This window comes from Lissotriton vulgaris, chromosome 1_1 (genome assembly GCF_964263255.1).
Source record: "Lissotriton vulgaris chromosome 1_1, aLisVul1.2, whole genome shotgun sequence".
Taxonomy (NCBI): Eukaryota; Metazoa; Chordata; class Amphibia; order Caudata; family Salamandridae; genus Lissotriton; species Lissotriton vulgaris.
The window spans coordinates 1,317,849,482-1,317,877,393 of NC_141685.1; the positions used below are offsets into that span (position 1 = coordinate 1,317,849,482).

General features: G+C 43.5%; 1 protein-coding gene across 1 annotated transcript in view; it reads right to left on the reverse strand.

Annotated features, from left to right (window-relative positions):
* The window catches only part of TFCP2 (transcription factor CP2), a 311,771-nt gene that overhangs the window by 163,153 nt on the left and 120,706 nt on the right, over positions 1 to 27,912 (reverse strand). Inside the window, exons 7-8 of the mRNA XM_086965818.1 lie at positions 6,474 to 6,584; positions 3,192 to 3,280 (exon numbers count right to left, since the gene is read on the reverse strand). Of these exons, the coding sequence (XP_086821944.1) occupies positions 3,192 to 3,280; positions 6,474 to 6,584 (200 nt within the window). The remainder of the gene's footprint in view (positions 1 to 3,191; positions 3,281 to 6,473; positions 6,585 to 27,912) is intronic.

Consider the following 27,912-nt stretch of genomic DNA (forward strand, 5'->3'; position numbering starts at 1 on the left):
ATTTATTCATTGGGCCACTCTCTATTCATGCTGCCACCAGGAGTCGTGCCTGTGATCGTCGCGGTAGCCTGGCTTCCCACGCTATGTATGTTCATGTGCACCCTGTTGCGCCGAGCCGGGGACTGTAGCGCCGTTTCTGTGCCGTCTGTGTCGCCCTTACTGGTGGGAGAGGTGCTGGGCAGCCCTGCGAGGTGCTGTTCCGTGTAGATCTCAACTCGCACTGAGGGGCCGAGCGTCGGGGCTGTGTCCCTGCGTTGTCGTCTCGCCGCCTACCCGGCAGTGTGTACCGTTGGGAGGTATCCGTTGCGCAGTGTGTGCACTGTAGCGCTCGCCCCTCAATGGCGTATGTTGTCGCCCCAGGAGGAGTGTCCCATCCGCCGTCTCCCCTCCAGTCGTCCCCTCCAGCCGACTTTCGCACATCTGAGCCGCTGCCAGCTTCTCGAGTACTTACTCAGGGTCACTGTGGGCTGGCAGCACCGTTCGCGGTCCCTCCGCTTGTGCGTGTCACCGCGGCCGCCATTTTGCGGTTCGTGGAACGCATCCCCTTCGCCGGTCCGGCACCGCTTGTGGGGGCATCCAAGGCTTCGTCCCAGGCAGCGTTGTGTCTCCGCTTCAGCAGAGTGGTGTTGTTGCCACGCACAGTGCGTTGTTAGAGGCTGCTAGCACTTGTACGACTCGGTGCCCTGAGTCGCGGTCGCCGCCATCTTGGATCGCCATTCATTCTCACTCTGATAATCGCCGTTTTCTCCCTATGGTTCCTCGCCACAGCGCTGCAGTTTCAGCGTTTCATCACCACCACCTTCCGATTGCCATATCTCCGTTCGTGGCGGGTGAAGATGCAGTTTTGGGGGTATTGGGACCGCTTTTCCCGCACCCGTCCGGCGGAGCTGACTTACACGCCAGCCATTCCGCAGTGCGCCCTCTAGCGCCCCCCTCCCCATCATATTAATTGGCGGCTATCCTTTCTTCTCTTTATGAGCCTCCGGGGTGACACCAACGAGACGGAGGAGCCAGGACCAACCATCTCCACTTCCAAACCAAGCTCCGCGAGAACGGAATCAAGAGAAGAGAGAGAAGAAACACCAGTAATAACAACTGATAACCCTGTAACTGAAATAAAAAAACACACTTTTAGAAAGTATATTCAGCCTCCTCGTCTGTTTATCCGACCTGCCCTCCCACATGGTTATTAAGAATAGTTACCCATTTATAATACCCGTTTTGCACCTGGGAATCTTACTGTAGTCATAAAATGCAGAACAATACTACCTACTTGCGGGATCCCAGAACACTACATTGACACCTTCGCATTTATGAGCCCATACATGAGGCTTCACTGTAGCATCATGAACATTATCTTTATTTTAGTTACCATTTCTATGGCACACGGAGAAAGCGTACATCAGAACCTTTCCACTCTCTAACCCTTCACCATTTTCTTTTAAAACAGAGTACTAATAAGAACACCTCCCTCTTTTTATACCATGGTAGTGAGAGTGTCTTACTTACCGCAAAACAGACAATTTAGCTGTTGGCAGATTTTCACAATCCTACTACACCAATAGATGCCTCCTCTTCCCATGTAAAGTATGGGGCAATGTATCTAAGTTTATGTCAGCAGGATAAAAGACTAGTACATGTTTTGTCGACTGTGGTCTGATTTGGGCATTGTTTGTACTTCAAAACAGTCATGCTTTGTTACCAGTTAGCCAATGTAGTGTTGCCAGGCAAGCCAAAAGCTAAGTCCACCCTAGACAAAGCTGCTACTGCTGTTTGGATAAGAAACGCATTTTGTAATGAAATCTATAAGGCAGCTACATACACATCCATTCTTCCTTTCTTGAAGCACTGTTCCTTTCATGAAGAGATGCCAAAATAGACTTCATAGCAACATAGTAAGGAAGGCAGGTCTGAGGAAATTATTTGGTTAGCTATCTTAAACGGTTAGTTCCTGCCATTTTTACCATCCCGAGTCTTGAAACCACAGTTGGTTTGGAACATGCTTTTTATACTCAACTATTCATAATGATTAAAAAAGACCCTATGTTTCAAACTAGTCGTGCTTCGTGGGAATCTTCATAGAGGTCATAAACACTACTCCACCACTCTGACTTCAGCTTTGTATGTTAAAATGATAGGTCATATGCGATCCATATGAACATGTCAAAATGAACAGTGTGTGAAGCGCCTCTCAGTACAAGGCATGAGGTGATATGGAAGCAGCAGGGTTCTTTAAAGCAGGAGTGTGTGTTCAACTTTCCTCAGAGTACTGCCTATGTGGCCACAATATCCCTTCATTTTTGCATGTTATCCCTAAGCAAACATGTTAGCAATCTTGTTGCAATGTAGTTTAATGTACTTTTTCTAAACCAGGAAATGAAAACAATTCAGAAAATGTAGCTTTGTTTAGACTGCTATTTATATTAGCCTGCATTTAAAAATGCCAGTTGTACACTATTTAGATTTAGGTTTATATTATAGAAATGTTCTGGGATCACTACAGGCAAGCAGGCAGGCAGGAATATTCTACTGCCTATGATTCCAGAAAAATCTACAATACAGTACTAGCTTAATTCTGGTTGAAATAATCAAGTGACAATTTCTCATGCCTCTGAAGCCCAATGTTGACTCGTTAATGCCAGTATTCGACCTGCACTTATTGGAGAATTTCTCTCAAAGTTCCCACACATCAGAACTGGTTACACTTTGCAGTAGTCAATGGACAGAAGGAAAAAGCACAGGAACACTGAACAAACCTTTCAAGGTTGTGCCTCAGTATATGTACCTCATTTTCTGTATCGGCATAAAAAGCACCACATTTATAAAACATATAAAAAAGCCTATTTCAGGGCAAAGGAAGCAAGTCGTCCTCAATTTCATAAAAAGATAGTTGCACAACGAAAAGCAAAGAATACATTCTTGGCTTATTGGACAATCACAATTATAAAAGTGGGCATTTATTTAAAAGATAGAGTATTATTTTACTGTACTAATGTCTTTTTGAGTTTAGGCTGGTAGTAGTTCAAGTCAGTTTTTTTAAATTGCATAAATCGTTCTACAATGTGCATCTTCAGCACAAGCTCAGTTGTGGACATTTGTGTTAACTCCTTTAACTAAGGTACCAGTAAGAAATTAATAGCACGTTTAAAGTAGTTATATGTGGATAAGCAGGTCAAATTGCTAAGACTTACCCTTCTCCAAGGGAGAAACTGCTGTGCGTACTGTTAAAGCCAGGTGAGGGTGCATTATTGACATAGGTTATTTCTGGCCACGGAGAGCACTAAAAAGGAAAATAAGCTATAACACCCGCAAATCATACATGCCTAACTACAGAAGATCTGCAGAAACAACACAGCAGTATGCTACTTACTTTTTAACCTGCAACAATAGTAATAATCCTCTCAACTAGATTCATTGATCACAATAAATGTTTTCAGGCATGTGGGAAAACGTACCAGCAACTGAAAATAAACAAATTCCCTACATTTTACCAGAACTGAACAGAATACCACCTTTTGAGTGTGTCATGTTATGGAGTGGAGAACTGATTTGAAAAGTCTAAATAGATAATTTGTAGGCTTTCCAGAAGAAATGCAGAAAGGCAGACTGCCACTACGTGTCATGAACAGATCTAATAAATCACATTTTCCATCCCAATTGAAACTTCAGCCTTCTTTAAAAACCAAATTGAGATAATGCTTACCTACAGAGACAACGAAACATAAGGAATGTTATATTTTACGTCTGCTCTTCCTTACATTCCAGTGTACTCAACGCCTCATACTTTGCAATGAGAGAAAGATTCAGAGATACATTAATAGGCATGGGAAATGTGATTTACAAATAATAGTATTTGTGGTGCTTCTACAGGAACACAATCAACCCATATCATAGCCTTAAAAATGCAACTAGTTCTTCATACGGGTGTTTCCTCCTCAGTCTAATCTTTGCCCACCGAGTGACAGCAGAGGACATTAGCAGATGATTCAAGGCAGGTTGAATGTCAACACATTAACTCTATTCTATACTTAATGAGTAAGATGATCCATCAATGAAGTTGTTCCTCAAAAGTAAGTGCACACTACTGTGAGGTATAGGTGGGTTTGGATGGGTGCTTGACCTTTATAAGGCACATCTTTGGTGCAGACAGCACATTGATGCTGACATAACTTTGCCACATTAGCTTTAAACTGGGATATTCCAGACAGTCCACTTTATTTGTATTTGAAGGGAGTAGTGAAATTACCCATTTCTCAGACTTACAAGTGCAAGCATTAAAGGGGTGCACCCACATTCTCATGAGCCACATCTTAATTTATAAAGGTTAAGCAGTAGAATATTGGGGCCACATACAAGAGTCTTTGGAAGACCATGAAAGAGTCTGCAAATGGCCAAAAAGCCCCTGAAGTGTCTAACCTACCAGAAGTGCCCTACCAAGGTAGCATGACAAGGTGTTGTGCACTATAAGTTATACCACACTCCTGGACTGGTTCAAATAATGGTGCAGGGTAAACATAAGACAGTTGTTTGTGTGTGTGGAGCAGAACGAGCAGATAAAGATTTGGAATTGAGCAAGAGAAGGAAGAGTGACCAGATGGGTCCTTAGAGTGATGTGCTTAATCTATTTCTCAATAAAGTAAGTTTGGAAGAATTTCTTGGAGTCTCTGCAGCTTAATTACAAGAACCGGCAACTAACGAAACATGGGTAAATAAAGTCAAAAGGTAGAGGAAAAATGTTAAGCATTAAAAGCATATTCTCTTCTGAAACAGCACAGAATTCAAACGGTTTTCCACACACTGCTTCTGTTTAACAGTGGAGTGAAGCACTCTGAGAACACAAGGCTCCATAATCCACACCCACACCACACATTGATGAATACAGGTCCAATTCTCTTAGCATAGCACCATCTGCCAAAAAAGTCTCTTTTCAAATATTTAGCTAATGTAGTTAATTGTTGATTCTTAGGGAAGAATAACTTGAAGGCTAGGAATCAATTAACTCAGAACAAAGATTATCTCAACACATATGTTTCAAAGAATGCTACTCAATAGTAATTTGAACAAATGAAAGGTTGTGCTTTTCCTTCTTTTGATGCCATTTTTATGTATTACATTCTGGAGCCATTCCTAACCACAATGCAATTAGCAGACTAACATAAATAAACCCCAGCATGAGCGCTTGATGCCTTTTAAGGCCTGGAGCTCAAACAGCTTTTCCATAGAGCAGTCACAGGTCTCCCATGCAGGCGTGGCGCATACAAATGAATGCACATTACAAATAATTCACTGTCAACAAAGCTTTTCACACCTAAATGACTGCAGAATAAGTATTTCAAATACTTTTCCTTTCTTTCCTTCACCTCCGTGGCACTAGGTCAAGACGTGGCAAAGTAATAGCGTTGAGGCATTGATTGTACTGAAATGGAAAACTAAAGGATCTTGGGCAAAAATTGTGCCTGGGGTTTGTATGCACTGAATGTAGATTCTACGAGTTCTGACTTCTTTAGACAGCACAAGATTTCTACACCTTAAAATGGCATTCAAGACATCAACCCGGTCTTTTAGCTAAACAGTGCTCTTGGCAGCATTTAAATAATTGTAACTATGTAAAGGTGCAATCACTGCCTAGACTGAAAATACATAGAGGTGCTTTTAGAATTCATGTCTCCTTTTGTTTACGTACTGCGCTGTTCAACTATGTTGAAATTAGTTACTGGTACTTCACTATACAACTGAAGCAATGTGTCCTGAATGGGCGTGTGCTTGCAGAGCTTGAGGGCCCTCTAATCAACTTTTAGAACCATCATTAAATATTCAAATAATCACCATCCAGATGCACTGGATGCAAATTTGAAGAATATCCTTGGAAGAAATTCATGGCCTTCATTGAGTAAACCACCTGTAGATTAAGCCATAAATACATAAAACAACTGAACCACATGCTGACTACATGTCCTATTTCTATACTGCCAACCAAAACCCAGCACTCAAACACTGAAGCTCTGTTAATTGACGACAGTCAGCAGTAACCAGCCATTACTGACTATTAAATAACAATTGAAAGCACTTCTATTTTAAACATTCTAAAATCATGCACATGCTCACAATGTAATTAGAACATGCTAAGAGTCAGAACAAACAGACCACGCAATTTATTTGGTTGACAAAATTTAGCAATGAGCAGATATACAATACCAACTATATTTTACAAACTATCTTGGCTACTACAAACGACGGGCACACCAGAATTTATAACGGTGCCATAACTGGCTATTTGGCAGTACACTTTCACCACACTATCACATCTACAAAGTGCCAAGTAATAGGACCTGGTGTCATAACGGACCTTCACTGCTCTAAAAAAAAAAAAAAAGAGCCTCCTTGATCAGTTTTAAGCATAGCCACAGGACGAGACAGTCATTTAAAAAAGTCCTACATCTCTCATTCATTAACAATCCAAGATAGCATGCTACCTCAGTGAGTATGGTGGTCTCATACGAAGGCTGATATTTCTCTTTCTCCAGTGGCGTTCGCTTCTCCATTTTTTCACGATCTGTCTTCTGCTTTCGGTCTGCTCCTTTGGGCTGCAAGAAATGCAGTTCTGTTTGAGAAGCACCCTTATAAAAACGTATTACTAAGTACTTTAGAGAGTCTTCAGACAGTCAAAACAACTTTATTTGAAAATCAGACATTAATAAAAGTACATTATAATACAGACATGTTTAATTTTTTTAAAAAGAAGTAGAAAAAGCACAGAATTTCGACAATATACATCTGATTTTAAAAACGCACCCACCCTAAAACTAACATCCTTGACGTTCGACTAGTGTAGGTAATGTAATTCAACTCTATATTTGTTGATTTTCTATTGCCGTAAAAGGGCCTAAATAAGTGTCTAGTATGACCTATATATAAACCGCCAAAGAAATAAAATGCAATTAGGATTGATCAGAGGTTTCGTCACAAGGACAAACACAGATACTAGACCTACTTACTATTTTGCCTTGAAGGGAAGCACAAAATATCTAAATATAAATAATAAAGCCTTCTCCCATTGACCAACAGGTTTCAATAGCTGCAGTTATTTGTAAAGAGCTGCCCTGTGGATTTGCGAAGTTCCAATTCTTCCCTTGTTGAACGCCTTACCAGAAACACTTCTTTAATGTGTAATTTGTCCTCTTTACATAGTAAGAACGGATTCTCAAAAAGTGAACCCTTATAAGCAATGCTTACCATAAACTAACTAGGACAATTTCATCAAGTGATACAAACAAGATAGACAACCACAAAGTTATTGAGCCCAAATTAATCAAATCCTCCATGCACGGGAGAGGGGGCTGAAAGGAGACATCTATAAAATTGTTTTACTTCTGCTTCTAATGCAGTGTTATTTCCCTGCCCCATATGTCACCATAGGTGCACACTGAGTTTTGCAGGTTTCTAATAATGGTGTGATTGGTTTGCTAGTCAAGGATCAAGATAGATTAAAAAAAGAGCACCTTTGGCTTGGATAAACTTTAGGCAACAGTAGGAAATGTTGGCTGCCTACATCTCAGGTGAACCAAAGACCACCCCGAGATAAGGGAACCTAATAACCCTTTCCAATCTATCTTTAGCAGTCGTAAGAGTGCTTATAGACAAACGTTTGGAGCCACAAGCCATTGTGTGCGATTTAGAAAATAGTTGTTAAGTTCAGGTCAGTCATTAACTGGGAAAAAGGCTCTTGGGATGCGGGTCAGTGAAACTGCGTCATCCGTGCACAAGAGGACAGGAGTGAGGTTGCATTGATCAATGGTACATCAAAGCTAGCAGTGGTCAACGGCAAATTAAGTTTGTTAACATACAAGATAAATAGAAGGGGTGCTAGGGTACATCCCTGACACATTGTAATATAAATGTATTAGATAATTCACCTCTCGGGCAATATCTCACCCTAGCTGAAAGATCTTCATGAACCACTGATATACAGTGAACCAAAGTACGATCTAATCCTAAACCACACAAAAAGTTGCCACAATCTCACACAGTCAACATTTTTAAAAGCTCAGGTTAAAGCCATAAAGACTAGGCACAGTGGACAGCCCTTGGTGATAGTTTATTTGCCAACTAAAAGATGGAGATTTAAGCACTGATCCACTATAGCCAGCAATTTCCTAAAACCATATTGGCACATGCTTATTTGCCAACTAAAAGATGGAGATTTAAGCACTGATCCACTATAGCCAGCAATTTCCTAAAACCATATTGGCACATGCTAAGGACGTTGTTATCCTGTGCCCACTTCCGCATCCTTTTAAAAAGTATCCTCCCTAAAATGTTAACTATAAATCAATGAGAGAGATAGGCCTGTAACATTTGGTTTCAGTTCTATTTCCATTTTTACAAATCAGTCACATAACTGATGTCGCCCAAGTGCGGGCTACATGTGTTTCAAGAAAGCAGATAAAAACATTGGTCAAGAGCGGAACCCACAAATCCGTATTAGATGTCATTAGGTCCATAAGCACTGCACCTGGACCAGCGGATTTAACCAAGGGACTCTGGAGAATAGCTGCAGTTATTTCCATTATGTTGACGGTGAGCTTCGAGCTTGAATTAGAGTAACTACTAAAATCAATAGGGATATAACTTCTTGTGAATGGACAAATAACTGCAAAATGAGCAGCCCACTGATCTCCATCAATGTGACGTTTGCACTAATGGAACTTACTGTGAGCCAGAATGTCTCAAAATTTGTTCATCCTAGTTGCTGATATCAAAGGTTTTCAATTATCGGAACTGATACCAGCCGTCGTCCTTTTTAAAGCGAATTTGCAAAGCTTGCTGGAACAGAAACCTCTTTGGAATCCTTACGATTAGAGGATAACACTTCCATAGGAATTTGTTTACAAAAGAGCAGGATAAGTCGGACACTATAGAGTAGAATCATTGTGCTTGCACACAGACTTTAATAAAGCAAATATAATATTAAAGCACATATAATATTATTAACTACTTCTGTAAAAGTGTGGTGAGTTGGTTACCGTTGTCCGCCTCGGATAAGCGGATCCAAAATCGATTACAATAGGTCTTTAACAAGGTGGCAAGTAACAAACTAGGGTTAGGAAGGTTCCATGAAAGGACAAGTTCATTATGATGAGACTGGGGACGAACAATTTTCTTGGATGGCTGGTGAGCGATTATTAGAGGCAGACAGTCAATAAATTGCAATCCCCAAAATTTGCATCTAAGGAATGCACTCCCATTGAAATAAATGGACAATGCGGAGACACAAACGTATATACTCTATAGTGTGTGTGCACAGCCTCTTCCATGGAACGAGGGCATCCTATTATCACCACTATTCTCAATTTCAAGAATGTTAATCATAACTCAGGCGAAGATGTAGCTTCCAAGCTCTTTAGCCCTACAGTCTAAATTGCTCATTGGAGGGAAAGCTGTAGACATGGTATCCTATTGGCCAATGCCAAGAGTACTCATATAAAATTCTTCAGTAAAGTCCCCGCAGAGAGTTATTTTAAACACCTGCATGTCTGATCTATTGTTGAACTTGAAGTTGTCTACAATGCTTTAGAGCATGGCAAAATACACATTAAAAGGATTACCAAAATCATGGTTATAAAAGTCAATTAAATAAAAGTGGAAGTTCAAAGAACTGTTTAATAAAATAATTTTTATTTATGCAGAATTTGTCTCTACAACAGTATTTCCAGGTGAATTTAATCCATCTAAAGAGCCTACCTTTAGCCAGCCTGGAATTAGAGGGTGTGGCTGGGATGGAACAACAGGTAAATGCATTGCATAACAAGGGAGATAATGCCCATGCTTCCTAGAATAAAATAATGTAATTAATAACCAGGGATACCCAAACAGACTAGGCTATTTTTTGAATGCATCTTGCCTGCATTTCAGCTCTTGTTGTTAATGGAATGCAGAATTTCTTTCGCTGTATCAACTTTGCCTAATCGTATGCACACGGAGAAGTCAACGTTTCCCCATTTAAAGAACATTTCATAGATGGTAGTGTAAGGGATTCCTCATGTAAAGAATCATTGGTAAGTGGCTGTATGAGTCAATCGACTGCTGCTACATTTTGAACGGCTTCATAACGATTATGCAAAGGCAGGTCATATCCTAGTAGGGTGAGCTGACGTTGCATGAAAAAGTGTGCAAGGGACGTTTAAAACAAATAATCCTTCCCATGTTTCTATCAAATCAGTTGCAAAAGGCTAACAAGTTACGCACAAAAGCAGGATTTCTAAGATTTACAATACAATCACCATTTAGACTTCTTTCTGGAGGGGCCCACTCTATCCATGCTTCTAGCTATGAGGATCTGATTTCGGTCAAACGTTAAATCCCCTATTCTGAGATAACCAATGCAAGGCTTTGTGTATCAGTTGTTCTCCTCCCGCCCTCAAAATCCCCAGTCAAGTTTAAGTGGGGAAATATCTGACAAAACGAAAACATGGAGAATTGCAGAGGCGCAAATTCAAGCTGTCCAGGTTTCAAGCTTTCTCTGCTTTCTAGTGTGCTGTCTGTTAGGGATCGCTAATATATGGCCTGACCATTGATTTAGGGACAGGTCTTAAAGTCCTAATAGCCTTATCAATTGAGCCCAAAGCTTGCCATTTGTGCAACCGGCAGTAGCTTAATACGTTCATAACTAAAACCATTAAGATAGGGTACTACAATAGCAGGACTCCGCTTTGGGATCTCCCTGAGAGTCCCGCTTGGTTGAGAGACAGTCTAGCGATACCGATTAAGGAAGCTGGGTTGGCTGTTTGGGGTGATTTGTTCACAGAAGGGGAGCTGCTCTCGTGGGATTGTCTTAGAAACACCATTGGCTCCAACTTTGCTAGATTTAAGTATATGCAAATAGCTAGTTGGTCCCACGCATATGTTTCTCAGACAACGCGTGGAAATAAATTCCCCCTAGGAGGTCACAGCCAATTAATATCATCCTTAGTCGATAAACCTCCAGCTAAAAAGGAAATCTCATCATGGTATAACCGGATTATGGAAGAAAGGGATGGCGCTTTCTCATTACCAGAAGACCTTTGGTCATCTACAATAATGGGGTGTAATCTGCAAGTGCTCTGGAGCCTATCCTGTGGAATGTTGTGGGACGTAGTGAAACCATTGTGGCTCCGTAGAAATCACATCTTTACCATCCACAGGGCCTACTACTCTCCATTAAGGCTTTCGAAATTTACCCAGGGGAGCCCGGTAGCATGCCCTAAATGTGGTAGCTGCTTCGAACTGTCACATGTTTTTTGAGTGCCCCGTTTTGTCAACTTTTTGGGAGGACATAAAAAGAACTCTGTCTTTATCTTTGAACTTGAACATAGTCCTCGATCTCCCACTGATTATCTATCTTTGGTATTTTGGAGGGTCTCCAAAGTTCAGAGAAGAAGCTAGTTTTTTACTCTATCTTGCTTGCCAGGAGGGAGATATGCAGAAGATGGAAAGACTCTTTGCCCCCTACAATCGAAGATTGGTACACCTCTATCTTAATTGTCTCCAGATTAGACCTGGGTAGGTCTGGTAATTCAAACAAAAAGGCGTTTTGGCATCTATTAAATTTGGCGCATTGAATGTCTGGGTTTTTTTTTTCCCCGTGTCCAATGATTAAGCCACTTACACCCAACCCAGGGCCCGATATCATTGTGGAAATATCCACTCCTTTCTTGATTGGTTTTTGTCTGGTGAAATAGAGTTGGTTTGAGAAGGAGGAGCTGAGGGTTAAGTATCAAGGGTTAAAGTTGAGCCCTACCAGCTAATTATCAGCTGAGACAGCATCCCGCTCGTATACCACTCGACTTCATCATGGAAACAAAACCATTGTGGCAAATGAGGACAAAAAAAAAATACGTTCATAAACGGGCTTTAAGCAATACTATGGATGTAGGGCACAACTGAGTTTCAGCAGTGTCACAAGACAGGTTTAACAGTGAGGCAGTTGGTAAGGTGCCGGAGGGCTGGGAAAGTTCCCTCATCAGTGTGCTATTCAGTAGGCCATTTGACAACGGCGATTTAAATATAACCTAAAAGCTAAAAAAGAGGCAACAATTGGGCCCTTAGCAACATACTAAAACTGTTACAGCACTCCTCCCGGAGGGCTGATTCGGCACTAGTTTGTGTAGGTTCCCAAACAGTCACACTTTTATGGACCCCCCCCACTGCAGCCCATGTTCCCATTTTTAGGTTGAGCTTAAGGGTACGGCTTCTTGTATACTTTGGTGTACATCTCTGTGGGCTTAAAGCCATCTCCCTGGTTCACATTTGTGTGTTTCAATGTCCTATAAAAATCTGGTTGCTAGTGGTCAGTCTTACCTCTTTGGCCCTCCCTTTTCATCCCAGAAGCAGGGATTACGTGTAATATCATTAAGCTTTGTTGTTTTTATCTGTTCATGGAGGGACTCTCATTTTTCCACCTCGAGTCACACTAAGGGGGCACAGGCCCCGGAGTTGCTTTTATTTCATTGCAGCATTCGTAGGCTCGGCTCAAAATGGAGGGCAATTAATTACTGAGGTTTGAACTCTACCCCTTTAATTTCTTCGTTGCGGCCATAACCGGAAAAGACCAGCTGCTGTGCACGGGAAGGGTGGGGGTAACAGGTCATGCCTGCGGCTGAAAAACATAACATAAAAAAACTGGGAGTGCCGTATTAGCTTCCCCCATAATGGTCTCTCTTCGTATCCGCTCATTACATAATTATTTCGGGGCTAGCACCTGGATCCCAGTAACCAGCTTTACTTTAAGGCTGATGCAGCCATTCTATCCCCCAATGTTAATTTCCCCCTTTGTTCTGTTGCCTTTAGGTCCTCCCTCCCCATGCTGTCTTCTTCCACCCCCACTCCTGTTGTTTCACGGAATCAGCGTGGTGACACCTGTGGTTCCAGGTATACTCTAAACAAAACCCAATATGCCATCTCTGCCCTAACACCCAATCCTTCTATTTACTGGGTCCAATCTCCTGAGGCCCGACCAACTGTTGCGTTTTACTGTTCTTTGTGTTAGGCTCGAAGAGACAACTGTATTTAGTCAACCTTATGTCACACCCCTCCTTATGAGCTGCCTGTTGAACCGGAAGTGTGTGACAGGCATGCTGCAGGAAAACAAGCATGGTGGCACCAGGCAGCAAGAGGTGAGAGTGCAGGGACAGGTAGATGTGTGATGCAAGGTCCATGAGGAAACCTGTAATTGTAGCATGGGAGAAGAAAGTTACATAGTTATATCAATATGGCTAGACGTTACGTCATTAATACTCATTGCACAGCAGTTGAACAACACTTTCTTGTTTGACCCTCTGCTGGTCACTGGTAAGGACAGCTGCCCGAAGAATTAGAAAAGGAAATACCTCTGCAGGCTGCAGAGGCTTAGAGGCTGGACCATCACCAAGGTAAAGTTAGACTACGTCAGAAACGTTATCCGCTTTTGTGAATGAAGGACAAGGAGTCCCAACTTTGCAAGCAAATGTATCATTTTGTACACCCCTGCTGTGTACCACTGTCACCAACTCCTGATGTTGCTCAATTCTGTCACCCAGTTCACGCCTCATACTGCTCCGTCATATCCCCCTTTCGGCTACTGAACTCACTTGTTCGCGACCCCCCCGTACCCCCCCCACGCAGGTCCTCCCCTTTCCCGTATCAGTAACTACATTCTTTGTGGATCTCTTTACACTTCACATTTGTCTATATTAACTGCCGCTTGATCCCTTCTTTCCAGTTGCTGTACTCTCTTTATTTTTTATTGCCTATCCACTCCACTGATCCAACCCCCATTCAATCATCATTAAAATAAAAGTCATGGACCCTCGCTATACCTCTAATCAGAGCCACGTAAGTAACTGAGAAGTTGGCATTACGTATTGAGAGTGCTAAATCTATGTTAAAAAGTTTCTTTTTTAAACATAGGCGATAACGGGAGGAAACAAAATGCAATTTTACATGACTAGTCATATTTATAGCATCTGTCTATCTACCCTTCGATACTCCTCTTACTTTCATCTACCAGTATTATGCCACAACCAGCACTATACCAGGGTTAACCATTGTCACACCATGGATGCCCAAAGTACGTCAAGAATAACAATTATGCCAGAGTGTGCATTACACTGTGGAGGGCACCATTGTAGCTCCCCGTGATATGCCTGGAATTAACATCATTATGCCATTGCAACCCTTATTCCAGGGAAAGGAACAATGTGCCACACGCAAACTTCACTCAAATTTCAGATGATCAAACACGGTCAACTTTTCCAAAAATTCGGAATAATACGTCTGTATTGCAAGCTTAAAGTACTCCTATGAAAAATGTTCTGAAACAAGACTTAAATCAAGTCTATAATAAGCTTTGGAAAAAGCTCATGGGTCTGGCCTTGGCAAGCGAAAAACATTTTTTTTGCAAACCTATGCAATAAGCAAAAAAATAAAAAACATAAAAATAAGAGTGGTGCAGTAGCCCAGGCACACCAGCCCTCTTACCTATGTACACTCCTTTTCAGTAGGCGGCGAGCATGAGATAAGGCCAAAGTCTTGTCAATGACATTGCAAGATCGGCAATGGATGGAGTGGGCTGACCAACTACCCCATGCTGTAGTGGGGGAAAACCAAACGTGAATTGTACTTGAACAGATCATAGGCTCATTAGGGCGGACCGGAAGAACTTGAATGTATATGTGTACTGATTTTTATTAGGAATTGTTCGAAAATATGGCAGTGAAACAACTAAGGTTGTCTCTAGCTCAAAAACACAACTAGTGTTTGTTTATTAAACGATGTCCAACACCTCCTCGTCATTTTGAGTGCTGAATATTCTTGACACCCACTGGTGCCGCCGCAGCATCATCTTTTAGTTTGGAAGTGTAAATGTAATTCCAATAGTTGCACTGTCTTGATGGTCCGTGGGACCACTATCGTGGTTTGCAATTGCTTGTTTCGCTGCCTACTTGAAGGACAGACCTGTTCAGTGTTGAATGGTGTGATGTGTAAAGGTGTTGCCCTGCGCTGAAAGACTGCAAATGGAGAACAAATTGTGATAGTGCTATATATTGACAGTGGGGATCATGAGACTCGCTTCTCGATATGTGCTACACTAAGCTGGAGAAAACATGGCACAACACTTCTTGGATAAACAGGTTTTGCTCTCTTGTGAGCTATGTATTTATATTGAGCATTTGGTGCTAAATAAAATTGTATTTGGGTTCGTTCAGTTGCAGTTAAGTGAAGATGTACAGTATTTTATAATCCTTTTATAGTCCTTTACTACTGAACATTTATTTTCTTCTCTACCCTACAGTGGGTGTCTGATGTTGGATTAGTTAACAGTAGAATTGCTCACAACTAAGTGCAATTGAGTTAGTAAATTTAAAGAGAGGTGTTCCTGTTTTCTAACACTGCGGTGTGTTTTTCTGTTGAACCAAAAGACAAAGTCGATGTCAACAGGAAACCTATTTCGCAAGCTCTGAACGAGGTGCTGAGCCAACTGAGCTATCCTGTTAGAAACCTCATAAAGGCAAGGCTACCTGTGCTGCTTGTGTTAGACACCTGCTTCACTTGAACTCCTTTGTAAGACAGATATGACAAAGTGATTTTCCACTAGGTCCTTGTGTTCACGTGAAAAGCACAGGGAAACAAAGCCCTCCACAGCAGTGCAAGCATCCTTACCCTGCTCACCAGTGAGCACCTAGGACACGCAAAGGTTTCAGACTCCTGCATTCTTTGCTCTGCCCTCCTTGCGATGATCACAAACAAGTGTGCACCAGTTTACCTATTTGATGGCAACTGACGTGGGCTTGACAATTCCACATTGAGACTGGTGTGATTTTACAAAGGTCAGCTCCTCAGCTGTGAACTGCTGGTGGAAAGAAGTCTGTGCCAGCCTGAGTCCGATTCAATGTAGTTATCTGTAGCTTGGCTTCCTGCCAAAAAGCCATGATCAATGAGCAAGCATAACACCAAAACCTACTGACGACTACACGAGACACTGAGTTTCACAGCAGTGGTTTCCAGATCTCAAGGCGCAGGTAGGGTCAGTGGGGTGAGAGAAAGTAGAATTATGTTTGGGTTAAGGACTATGGGCTCAAAGCCAGGTCTTGATGAAATCATGACATTTTACGTGGCCGCATAGCAGCACTGACACTGGGTTATTGTTTAAGTAATAATTACAATACTGCCATAGCGCGATAACAAGCACACACACGCTACCTTAGCCATAAGAAATAAAGCTTTTCAAAATGGTTCTATAACATACGCTTATCATTAAAGGCTTTCTTCTCCTTTATCCCGTCATTTCCGCCCAGCCCTGGCTTGGTGAGTCTCCTCTTCCTGGCTATTCTTTGCAGTGTGACTTTTACCTTCAAGCCAGTCGAACCCCCGTACACTGCCCTTCCATATCACCACTTGAGGTCAGACGACCGGAAGTCTCGGATCTTCTTCCCAGGCTTGGTGCCAGCCATGCTTCTTCAGAATGGAAGCAAAATTATCATGCGGCGCATCCCTAGTGCCCAAAAATGCTGCAGGCTTCTGCGTGGTATGATGCAGAGATACACATGTATTCGATGTATTCATTTCTTAATACAGCACAGTATACCAAAGTGCAGCTCCAGCAGAGTGACCAGGTGTCTCTGATTTTTGACAATTCAGAATGGGACGTTGCCAATTTCGTAATTTTTTTCATATGCAACACTTAAAGCCCTCTTATGCCGTTACTAGGCGCTGTAATTAACAGGTGATACTATCGCCCACTTTACCGGTAGTAAGTTTACGGACTGACAGACTTCTCAGTTGGCCTTTTTCCGAATGCTGACTTGTCACAGCCAACCAGTACACGTCAGCAGCAATTGTCTTGTTACATTTCCAAACTGGCAGCGGAGGAGCAAACTGTCTAACATGACAACCCTAACAAAAAAGTATCAACCTTTGAGCTGTGATCTGATGGGTTAGGAGGAGCGGGGTAGTAGTGGTGCACACTCTAGTCCATGAATCACTTTGTTGTTCCCATTGCAAAGTAAGATCAGGACAATTGCTTGCATTTACATATGTTTGCACCCAGTCGGACAGAGCACAACTGATGACTGTAATGTTCTAATTCAACGTAAAATGCTTCACAATTAATGCTGCTGGCCTTGCTTGCAAAGGGCCCTGCCAAGTGTAATCTCTGAAGCATTTGAAGGGCCTGTCCATTTACCCACCCCACTCTCTTTCCAAAACCCACCTCCGTCCGTCCATCTGTTTCCCATGTAGTTGTATAATATGCAAATATAGATATGTACCTAAAGGGTTTTAAAGATAGGTGACATGCATGCACTATATTTGCTAGATAATATACATTTGAATACACGAATCAACAATGGAACTAAACACAGTCGTACACAAGCAGGCACGCACAAATGTACAGACGTCGAGTCGTGTTTTGTGCATTCTGGCACCAGCACTACAACCTTTTCAGGCTTTGACATCAGCATATTCTGATGCTGCTGTATGCTGAAGTTGGCATATCTTGACGACAGCATATCTTGACTTCGCCATATTTTGACATCAGCATAACTTGACATCAGTGTATATTGGTGTCTACACATCCTGATATGGCTATCTATTTTGCAGCTCTTACCCCTATTTATCCACCTTACCACATAATTCCACTACACAAATCCACCACACAAAATTCCACAACTAACAATTCCAATCCAACCCAAATAATTCCACGACACGCCACATGCATGGGTAAAATACATGGGTAAATTCATTTACAATGCCAATAGCTCTAAATCTTGCAAATGCTAGACCTATTTTCATTGACAATGCTTGTATATGTTTAACTGGATGTTTGATAGGGGGCTAAGCTAGTCATCCCCTAAAACATCTAGGTGTGTCGAATGATTCACAGAGTCCACAGTGAAAGCTATTTCCTTTGAGATAACCTCTACTGCACGTTCTAAAGAACTGCCAAAAGTGGAATTTTCAAGCCTGTTGGTGGTGGATTGATATTACTAATTGCTTTCCTCTTGCACAATATGAAGTAAATCAGCATACTCTAGATATTAAGAAAGATCGTAGATTAAAGAGGGGTGGCCCAGCTAGCCCGAGCAGTAGGAAACCGCAAGCACATTTTTAACACAATGTGTCAGGTGATGGGATGAGTTACACTCCGTCCCCCTCCTGCACAGCAAAAGTATCTCTTGGACTTATTTTCCCTCTAGCAACATTGACAAACAATAACTATTGCACGCTTGTTCGTACCTCTGCATTCTACTGCAACAGAAATCCAGCTTTACCATCAAGTGAGCTGAAAATAACAGCACTCATAAACTTGTAAGTCTCTTGAGGTGTCGCTGACAACCATATACCACACCAGGCTCCTCAGACAAGCACCTTCCTGTTCAGAGGCTAGCACCAATTTCAACGCTGAAATGCAACCCTCTTCTACTCCAGTCACAAATTCACATTCTAAAGACGACTAATAACTTCAAAGCTCCTATACGTACAAGTTACTTACCTTCGGTAACAGTGTATCTGGTAGAGACAATTCTAGCCGCCAATTCCTTCACGCAGAATTATCCTCAGGCGTGAGACTGAACCCGGAAACTTTTTTTTTCCCACAGCATCCCTGCTCGCTGAGGGGACGGCACCACGTGACTCCGCCCCGACGTCCTCCGCGTTTGTGACGTCAGCGAGGACACCAGTCCCACCCCGGCACGCCTAAGTCCGTTTTCTTCGGAAAACTTTCCGGGCCACAACGCGGAGCCGTCACAAACAAAACTGAGAATACTGGAAAATGTGCGAAAACCCAGCAATACAGAAGGGAAAGAAACAAATGGAGAAGAACAGCACCATCCAGAATAGAGCCAGGTACTGAGGCACCAAGAGCTGGAATGCAAGAACCCCAAGGACCGTCAAAGACAGAAATGCAAATAACAAAGGTAAGAAGAATAAGAAGCACTAGCGAACCCCACACTGGACATCGGGGTGCAGGGACGCAGAAGTACTTATAAAAGGCAAGAATGAAGCAACAACAAGGCGAGCCACCCCGAAGGAGGGAGTACGAAAAGGCACTCGCAGAAGACCCCCACCCGGAGGCAGGCGAGTGCAGAATACCAAGAGGGCCTTTGCGGAACGGGGAGGAAGGGCGGGCCGGGAAGGAATCTGCGGCTACAATCGTCTCTACCAGATACACCATTACCAAAGGTAAGCAACTCGCACATCTGATAGGGACTTCTAGCCGCAGATTCCTTCACATAGAATAGATACCCTAGCCATACCCAAGGGGAAGGAGGGTCTGCGAGAGGACCTCCCCATCCCAGGCGAATCCAGACCCTGACAGGGGAAAAAAAATCACTCCCCAGGGAGTGTGTCCCTACGACAATCGGCGGCCCGCTGTCACCAAACAGTCGAAGGAAGGCCATACGAAAAGAGACCATCAGCCAATGTACCATGGTCCTCCGCCGGAAACCCCAGGCACAGGCAAGGCGAAAGGAGACTAGTAGCTATTGTACCCGGGACCTCCATCGGAAGCCCAGGGACAGACAGTACAAAAAGAGGTCAACAGCCGATGTACAAGTGACCACCACCAGAAGCCCCAGGTACAGGCCATACCAAAGGAGGCCAACAGCCGATGTCCGGGGACCTCCAGTGGAGGCCCCCGGTAGAGGCAAAACGAAGGGAGAGGAGTTCAGCAGCCCACACACCAGGGACCTCCACCATAACCACCAGGTACAGGCATCACGAAAAGAGACCATTAGTCAATGCATCAAGGACCTCCAAAAGGAAGCCCTCCAGGGACAGGCAATAGGAAAAGAGAACAGCAGTCAATGTACCAAGGACCCCCACCGGAAGCCTCAGGTACCAAGAACACACAAAGGAGGCCAAGGGAGAAGAGCAACCCAGAGACCCAAAGGAAAAGAGACAAACGAAGGTAAGAGCTCTCCACTGGGAACACACCCTGTGCAGAGGGCAGCCGGACTCCTCCAACTAGAAGTTAACCGCCAAACCGAACAGCGCCTCAGTAAGAAAGCGGGTGAAAAGTTAAAACAGTCTCATAAGCTGGCAGAAGCAGGGGCACCAGGCCTCACTCCATGGCCCCTGGTCGCAACGGAAAAACCAGCAGACGCCACCTGATGCTTAACCAGGAACCGCCCAGGAAACAAGAAAAGAACAAGGAGGGCGAACAAAGTCGACAGCACAGGAAATAACCCTTCTGGACACCAGACAGGGACTAGGCCAACAGCAAACGAGAGGCAGAACACCGCCCCACGCCATAGCCGTCTAAGAAACGCACCGGCGGTATACAGCAACACCAAGAAGGGAAAAGAAACCTGCAAGGGGAAGGCCACCCTTCCCAGCATAAGACAGGCTATCCAATAGCTACAAATACCCCACGTAGGGTAGGACACGGCCCAAGAAGTATTGGAACCACTCTTAGGGAAGAAATCCTGCATCAAAGAGCAAAGTAGAAACCCAAAGGCAAAAACACAGAAGGCTTAGTAAGCAGCCAAAAAAGAACACTCTTGCCACCGGGGGCTGAACCGGAACTAAGGAGGTAGGCCAACGCAGGGCCCGGAGTGCACCGTATCCCTCACAGAAAGTGCAACGTGCACCCCACCCGGGTTCCAAAAGCAGTGGGATAACACCTCCCACGAAGACTCGAAGGATCAGCAAATCACCCACTGAGGAGGATGAGGACAAGGCTCCACCAGAAGACGCTGGATGTCCGAGTCTGCCAGAGTATAAAAACAGCAGGGCCCCGTCAAAGGGAAGGTCGACCAGACGCTCCCAAAGAGTTTCAGGAAAAACAGATCCACAGAAGTAGCCATAGCGCGGCCAGTAGCATCAGTGACGTCCAAAGCTGCGCGAAGAATAAAATAAGTCAACTCTTTACCAGTAAACACAAGGGCCCGCAGATCAGCACAGGCACACTCATGAGAGACACAAGAAAGAAAGGACTCCACTGAACCACACAAAGAGTTAAGGGCTCTCAAGGCAGGACTGGAAGAAGCGAAGACACTACGCCCCCATGAATCCAACCACCAGGCCTCCCCAGACGGAGGGGACAACACCACAGGCAAATACGGTAGAGCGCCTTGAGTAGAAGGGTGGAAAGAAAAACAGACCGGGTCATAAGGAGCAGACCGATGGCGTTGCGGGATCGCCTGTGGCAGGGAACCTCCAGGCCACCATAAGAGAATCCTGGAGTGACGCCTCAAACGGAAGGAAGCACTCCCGGCCACCAGAGCCCTGGTGGAAAACCCCCAAGAGATGGCCTGGAGAAAATGGAGTGACAGGTTCACCCATCCTCTGAATACCAGCAGCCATGGAAATAGCCCGAACAAAGGCAATACTGGCCTCAGAAAGGCGCCACGGAGGGGAAAGCAATTTCTCCATGTTAGACGATCGTAGATGGAGCCGCCCTTCCCCAATTCCAGGGGGGTGCGGCCAGCCCCGACCCAGTGGAGAATCCACCAAGGAATGAGGGACCCACAGGGCCTCAGAAGGAGAAAATGCTGGTGGAGAAGCCAGCCGCGAGCCCAGGAATGAAGGATTTGAGGATATTGGCTGCAAGGACAGCGAAGAGCCACCTCTAGAAGATGCAGGCGAAGAAGCAACTACACTGCACTCTTCCTCCGGGAGGGAGCCTATTGACAGGTGACAGACCTCCGGAGACGAAGGGACCGCAAGAGGCGAATCCAGAGCCAGGCGCGACTCCGTCGAGGTCATCAACTGCGCCAGAGCAGCATCATGTAGCTCCAGAGGGGCCACCTGCGGCATCAGCTCTGCCTCAGACGGAGCACCACAAGGAGCACCGTAGGGATTTGCGGCGAGGCAGGGACGCTAGGCGCCGAAGAAGGGAGCTCCGAAGGACCACACTCCGATGGCACCACTCTCCCATGACCTGGCGCCGATCTAGTCAGCGCCGGAGCCGCTGGCGACTCGGAAGTCCCCGCATGAGGCAATGGATCCGCAGACGTCTCAGGGGTGGAGAAAGGGCCAAAGAAGCCTGCAGAGACACAGCGTAGTCTGTCATTTGGGCCCTAGTCACCTCCACGCCGGGAAACGGCGGATAGGGAGGCGACAGGCCGGGTCGCATGTCCAGGAGGGAGCATGCGCCCACCGCGAAAGGAGGACAAGGCCTCAGAGATAAACTGAAGGACCTACCAGCCGGTGAGCCACGCCCTTGGGGCCGTGGCGAAAGACTATGTCGCAGACGAAATCGGCGGTTCCTTCCTTCTGAGGCAGGGACGGACGCAGTGAGGACACCGACCTGGAGAAGCGTGCCGACAGCAACTTCATCCAGCGCTCCCGCCGCGACTGAGGCTGGAGGTGCCGCCTGCGTCGCAGCCCTCAGAGTCCCGGTGCCCACTCAGGCACCACACGCAAACTGGGTGAGGGTCCGTCGCAGACATGGGACGCACACAAGAGGGACACATCCCGAAGCCCAAAGGCATTTGCACACTGTTCCAAATGTAAAAAAGGGATAGACAGGCCAGAGTTCAACCGGAAAGAGAAAAAACTGAAGTAGGTGCGCCGGGGTGGGACTTGTGTCCTCGCTAACCTCACAAACGTGGAGGATGTCAGGGTGGAGTCACGTGGTGCCGTGGATAACTCTACGTGAAGGAATCTGCGGCTAGTAGTCTCTCTCTTAGATACAATGTTTCGTTCTTGGAGACATCGAACGGACAATCTTTATTTACAGCATAGAAATCACATTACTGTCAGATCCGGCTCCAGTGCCTAACTGAAAAAGGACGAATTTAAAACAAGCCTACTAGAATATTCAATTCCATATTCTAATTTCTACCTACAAAGAAATAAAGAGCAGCCCAAGGTACAAGCTACAAAAAAAAGATTATAATTTCAGGAAACGCCAATATTATCAGCTCATCCATTTTGGATTCCACAGTAGTCATTACATTTTTAGAATCTTGTGTCTTTTTGTCCCCACAGAGAAACATTAATGACTGATGAAATGGGTCCCAGGTTTGAACTTTTATTAACCATGGAAATGTCTTAAGGAGTGCACCATGAATTACCATAAATAGCTTGGTTACTCGGTATCAAACAACCACATTCTGCACCCCTAAAATAATTTTATAAAAACTGCTAATGCACGGCATCAACTACTTACATCACATACTTCTGATGCACTTCAGCTTACAAAAATAACTTTACACTTTGTAAATAAAAGGACTGAAAACATTTACAAAAAGCAGGACATTGATTGTCAAAAGGTTTAAATAGATCTTTAAGGAAAAGTTTAAAAATTTAAACCAAATTAAAAAAAGTGAAGAAAAACATTAAATTGAAAAATATGAACAAAAGAAAATAAAAACCTCGTAAAGAAGCTACAACTAAAGTGATGACAATTAATTTCTAAGCTAGGATACACAGAAAAAGAGATAATAGTTGCATGATATTAGGTGCAGAAAAGAATTACAATGGCGAAAGACACAGGAAATTTATTTTAAAAATACAAGAAAAAGTACAACGAAAATCTAAGAGAAACTAGAATGGCAGCTACTTCATTGCATATTTTCTATTAATTTTGTAGTCCCCTGCTGCTGTAGCAATGCAGAGTTCTCTTTACTGGCACAGCAGAACAGAGCAAGTAAGGTGTACAACCTAACCGTGATAAGAGCCCAAACCATTGGAGCCCCACAAATTCAATTGACCAAAAAATACAAAAATCTAACATTTACAAAAGAAATACATTATCTTCAGTAAACTGCTTACCAAATCAAGATGACTTGTCCTCAAGAGAAACTTGTATCAAATGCTGAACAAAGCAAATCAAACGTTTCACAAGCCTTGTTTTCGGGTCCTGGGGTAGTTAACTTTCAGTGGGCAGCATTTGTATGGGACACTACCTTTTACCACTGAACTTAAGGCTCTCAAGTACTATTGCCCTTAAACAGGACAGTTAGTCTATTTATACACGGGCCTCTCAAAGCCGGAGAAATTATTAATTTGAAAATACGGGAAGACAGTGAGCAGGAATGTGATAAGCGAGTGAAGGCAGACACAAGGGGTAGTGTAATCACTAACTAAAAGGAAAGGGAAACAAACATAGGCTTTATGACTTCAGATCTATGGATTTTGTCCAATATCTTATATCTTGGGAGGTACTAGACGTGAAATCTGTAAGAAGTATCTATCACAGTATCATACGCATAGATTTAACAATCCATTTCATATCTACATAATCGATGTATGAAGAATATTAACTTTAATGCCGTCTGCAGCACCGTACCAGTGCTTTCATAGAAGAGGAACTGCATTACTTGCAGACGATTACTGGCAAGGAATTTACTCAAACGTAAGTGTTAAAGTCTGGCCTGCTGTAAACATCTAAAGCAGAAAATACAATTTGTAGCGTCATGCACTGGCACACTCCAGCTTATAAGTTGTTTTTGTGAAGAATGGTGGTGTTTGGACAGGTGAACAAAGTATGAAAGCCTGGTCTGCAGCTAACACCTAAAGCAAGAGCCCCGTTTTTGACACCTATTCACAACAGAACCATCTTTACGGTTGCTGGAACATAAATGCTTATAGATATTTGGCAATACATGTGTAATGGGAACCTCCACTTAACTTTTCAATCAAACACATTGATGGTATATTCTTCCCTATTCAAACAGACTAGCTCTTGAACTCATGGTAGGCAAAGATGAGAAACAATCATCTGGAATTCAGGAAGGCCGTAAAATGAAATTATTGCAAAACATATAATACCTTTACAGCAAACATTGGTGAGTCAGAGCTGGAACTAGAGTAACGCATACATGAATATAAAGTAAACCACACAAAGACGATATGTACCTACATATGAGACTTCATCTCTTACTTGCTCAAATACAGCTATAAGTTGGTGCGACATGATAGGAGCATAACCTCGATCCTCATACACGACACCAAAACTCTTCACACACAAGCCACACTACAACCAAGTATAACCGAGTAGTGTTCTACCCTCCACTAAGACATGTAAGGAGCAGCTTTTACTTCTTGCTTTTAATTATTTCAAATTGGCTTGAATTCTATTGTATCAATCAAAAGTTATTTTCTGTTAGGCTTGGATAGCATTTGCTAATTATACGCTTAAAAACCTTGTGAGAAAACGGCAAAAGCCATTGTCACATTTCTAGCTCAGTGTGTGTGTGTATAGCAAGTGGGCTAATCCCATTCTTAAAATCTCTGCTAGAAAAATATATTTGATGTGGGAAAGTTCAGAAAATTAATGGATTTGTGGAGCAGCTCTCCTAAAGAAAGGGAACTACCCAAGATTAATAAGTACTGTTTGCGTAACTCACTCTCTAAAAACAAAAAAAGCTTCTCAGTGACAGAATTGTATGTAGTTACCATGAGGAGCACTGGGCATTTTAACAGCCTTCATTATCAAAATTTAAAACACTGTATCTGTGTTTATTTGTTATTAAATCAATTTTATTGCAGTTCAATTGTTTGTGGTTTCCAAAAATGTATATTCTTCGAAATATGCCCATTAACCTCCTAATCAACGGTTAGTAAAGTGTAGCGTCCTCAATACATATTGCGTGCAGCATGCACTCTTCATCAGGAAGATGAATCCAAGTAATGTATGCAGCACCCTCAGCTTGCAAGAGATTGGGTCTGACCAACAAGAGTACTGTGGAACCTCATCAGGGATAAAAGGTGATAAACAAATACTACAACAATACATTAGAATAGATACTCTGCTCATTTCATTATTGTGTTTTCCTACACTTTCTGGGAATATTTGTATTTAACAACACCGCAAGTGCAATTACTATGCACTTATTAACCACCAATTCTAAGACTGGCCTGAAATTACCAAACCAGACTCTCAAGAGTCTAGCAATATATTAATAAATGCAGAAAAATACCAGTTTTGAAAGGCAAAGGGTAATTCAAGGAATAATTCTGAGTTACAAAGAGAAAACAGCAAATTCAAGTAGAACATACAGAAGAAAGTACCCCACTCACATGAATAAGGAGAAACCCAAAAAGGTTGTTTCTTCATCAGACAATTCAACTTGATTTTCAAGAGGACTCTTTGTAGACAAGGATAACTATGTGTGTTCTGGACAACGCACAAAATATACTGTACAAAAACTAACTTAAAAATACCACAATCTGTGTACTAAAAAAATGTTACTTTGTTGTGTTTTTCATTTTGGAGAACTCTGACAGAACTTAATGTAAAATTTCAAAAGTGACTTTAATAATTTGGATACTATTGAATATATTGGTCTGTTTTTCTGTATGACGATTGTAAAGCAGCTAAAGGAAATATGCTCAGCATCTAGATATCTAGTGATCTTCAACGCAACGGATTAATGAGACACAACACAGTTGTCTGTTGTGGAACTAATAGGGACCTCTGACATGACCTGAATTTGTCTTTTCAATAATCTACAGCAACCCCCCCACCCAAAAAGCAACACACATATATGGTTGCCACATTTATAGGTTGGTGGATGTCCCGTGAACTGAGCACGCAGCTCCCCTGCTCTATTTAGAAAAAAGGGAATTGTCAGGTTTTTGTGTGTCTGTACGCCTGGAGGGTGATTTGCTGGAAAAGCAGGCAAGAGTGTTGGCGCCGGGTACGCTGAGAACCACGGATAGGAGGCGACGTCTCAAGTGGTCCCAGGTGAACCCGGAATCGTTTTAGGATAAAGTATATGAATCCTGCGCTCCAGAATTAGAATTATGTGTGTCCACTGATTTACCTGCCGGGGGCGCCCTAAAGGCCTTTGAGGGGATTGTTCTCAAGGTGGGGGTCTTACTGACTGTCCCAGAACATAGTACACGGCCTAGGGATCCTAAATGGTTTGACCAACTTGCACTAAAGCGGCCAGAGACTTAAAGGCAGCCCTGAAAGAAAGTCCGAGAAACCATCCTCTGATCAGGGCTCTCCGTTTAAGCTATAAATAAAATCACTGGCAAAACGTAAAACCGAACTAAAGGATGCAACATGGAGAGAACACCTAGACCCAAGTACACTAGGCAGTAGCACGAGATTTTGGGGATTAATTAATAGACCCTTGTTTGAAAGAGAGGGGGCAGAGGATATAGGTAGTAACATAACTGCAGACGAATGGGTGTCCCATTTCGGGTCCATATTCAAGTGACCCACAACCCAAAAATCTACCCCAGCTGAAGCCCAAAACAAAACATTGACCCCTTTTTCGCAGCCTGAGGTTGAGAAAGGTATTTCTGGGATAACGTGCAACAAGGCCCCAGGTCCGGACGGTAATCCGCCGGACCTTTTTAAATCAAACCCACCTTTGTGGGCCCCTGTTCTCACAGCCGTGCTTAATGCTGCGGTAAGGGAAGGTTGCCCGAAGTCATGGGGCACCTCAACAATTGTTCCGGTATTCGAAAGGGTGACCCATAACTGTACTTCCTGTTACAGACCGATCTCCCTCATTCATTCCGTGGTTAAGGTTGTGGGCGGAGCTGTTTCGAATAGACTGACAGCATGGGCAGAACACAACAGGGTTACCTCCGATATTCAATATGGGTTCCGCCCTGGGCACTCCACTTTGGCACAATGCCTTAACCTGTATATGATCCTTGGGAGGTGCACAATGGCTCGACAGGGCACGATCTACATGGCGTTCATGGACCTTTCCTCCGCTTTTCATTGTGTTAATCCGGAGGTCCATGAGGGCCATGGGGGTGGAGGCTAGCCTGGTTGACTTCCTGAGGTACCTGCACAAGGATACTAAGGCAAACATAAGATTTGCCCAGGATCATAGGGTATCTAGGAATTTTTATTGCGAAAGGGGAGTACGCCAGGGGTGTATTATGGCCCAGTTTCTTTTTAATTTGTACATTAATGATCTTGATCACATTTTGGTAGAAACTGGGGCCGACTTTCCATATGTGGGGCATAGGGGTCTGCCAGTC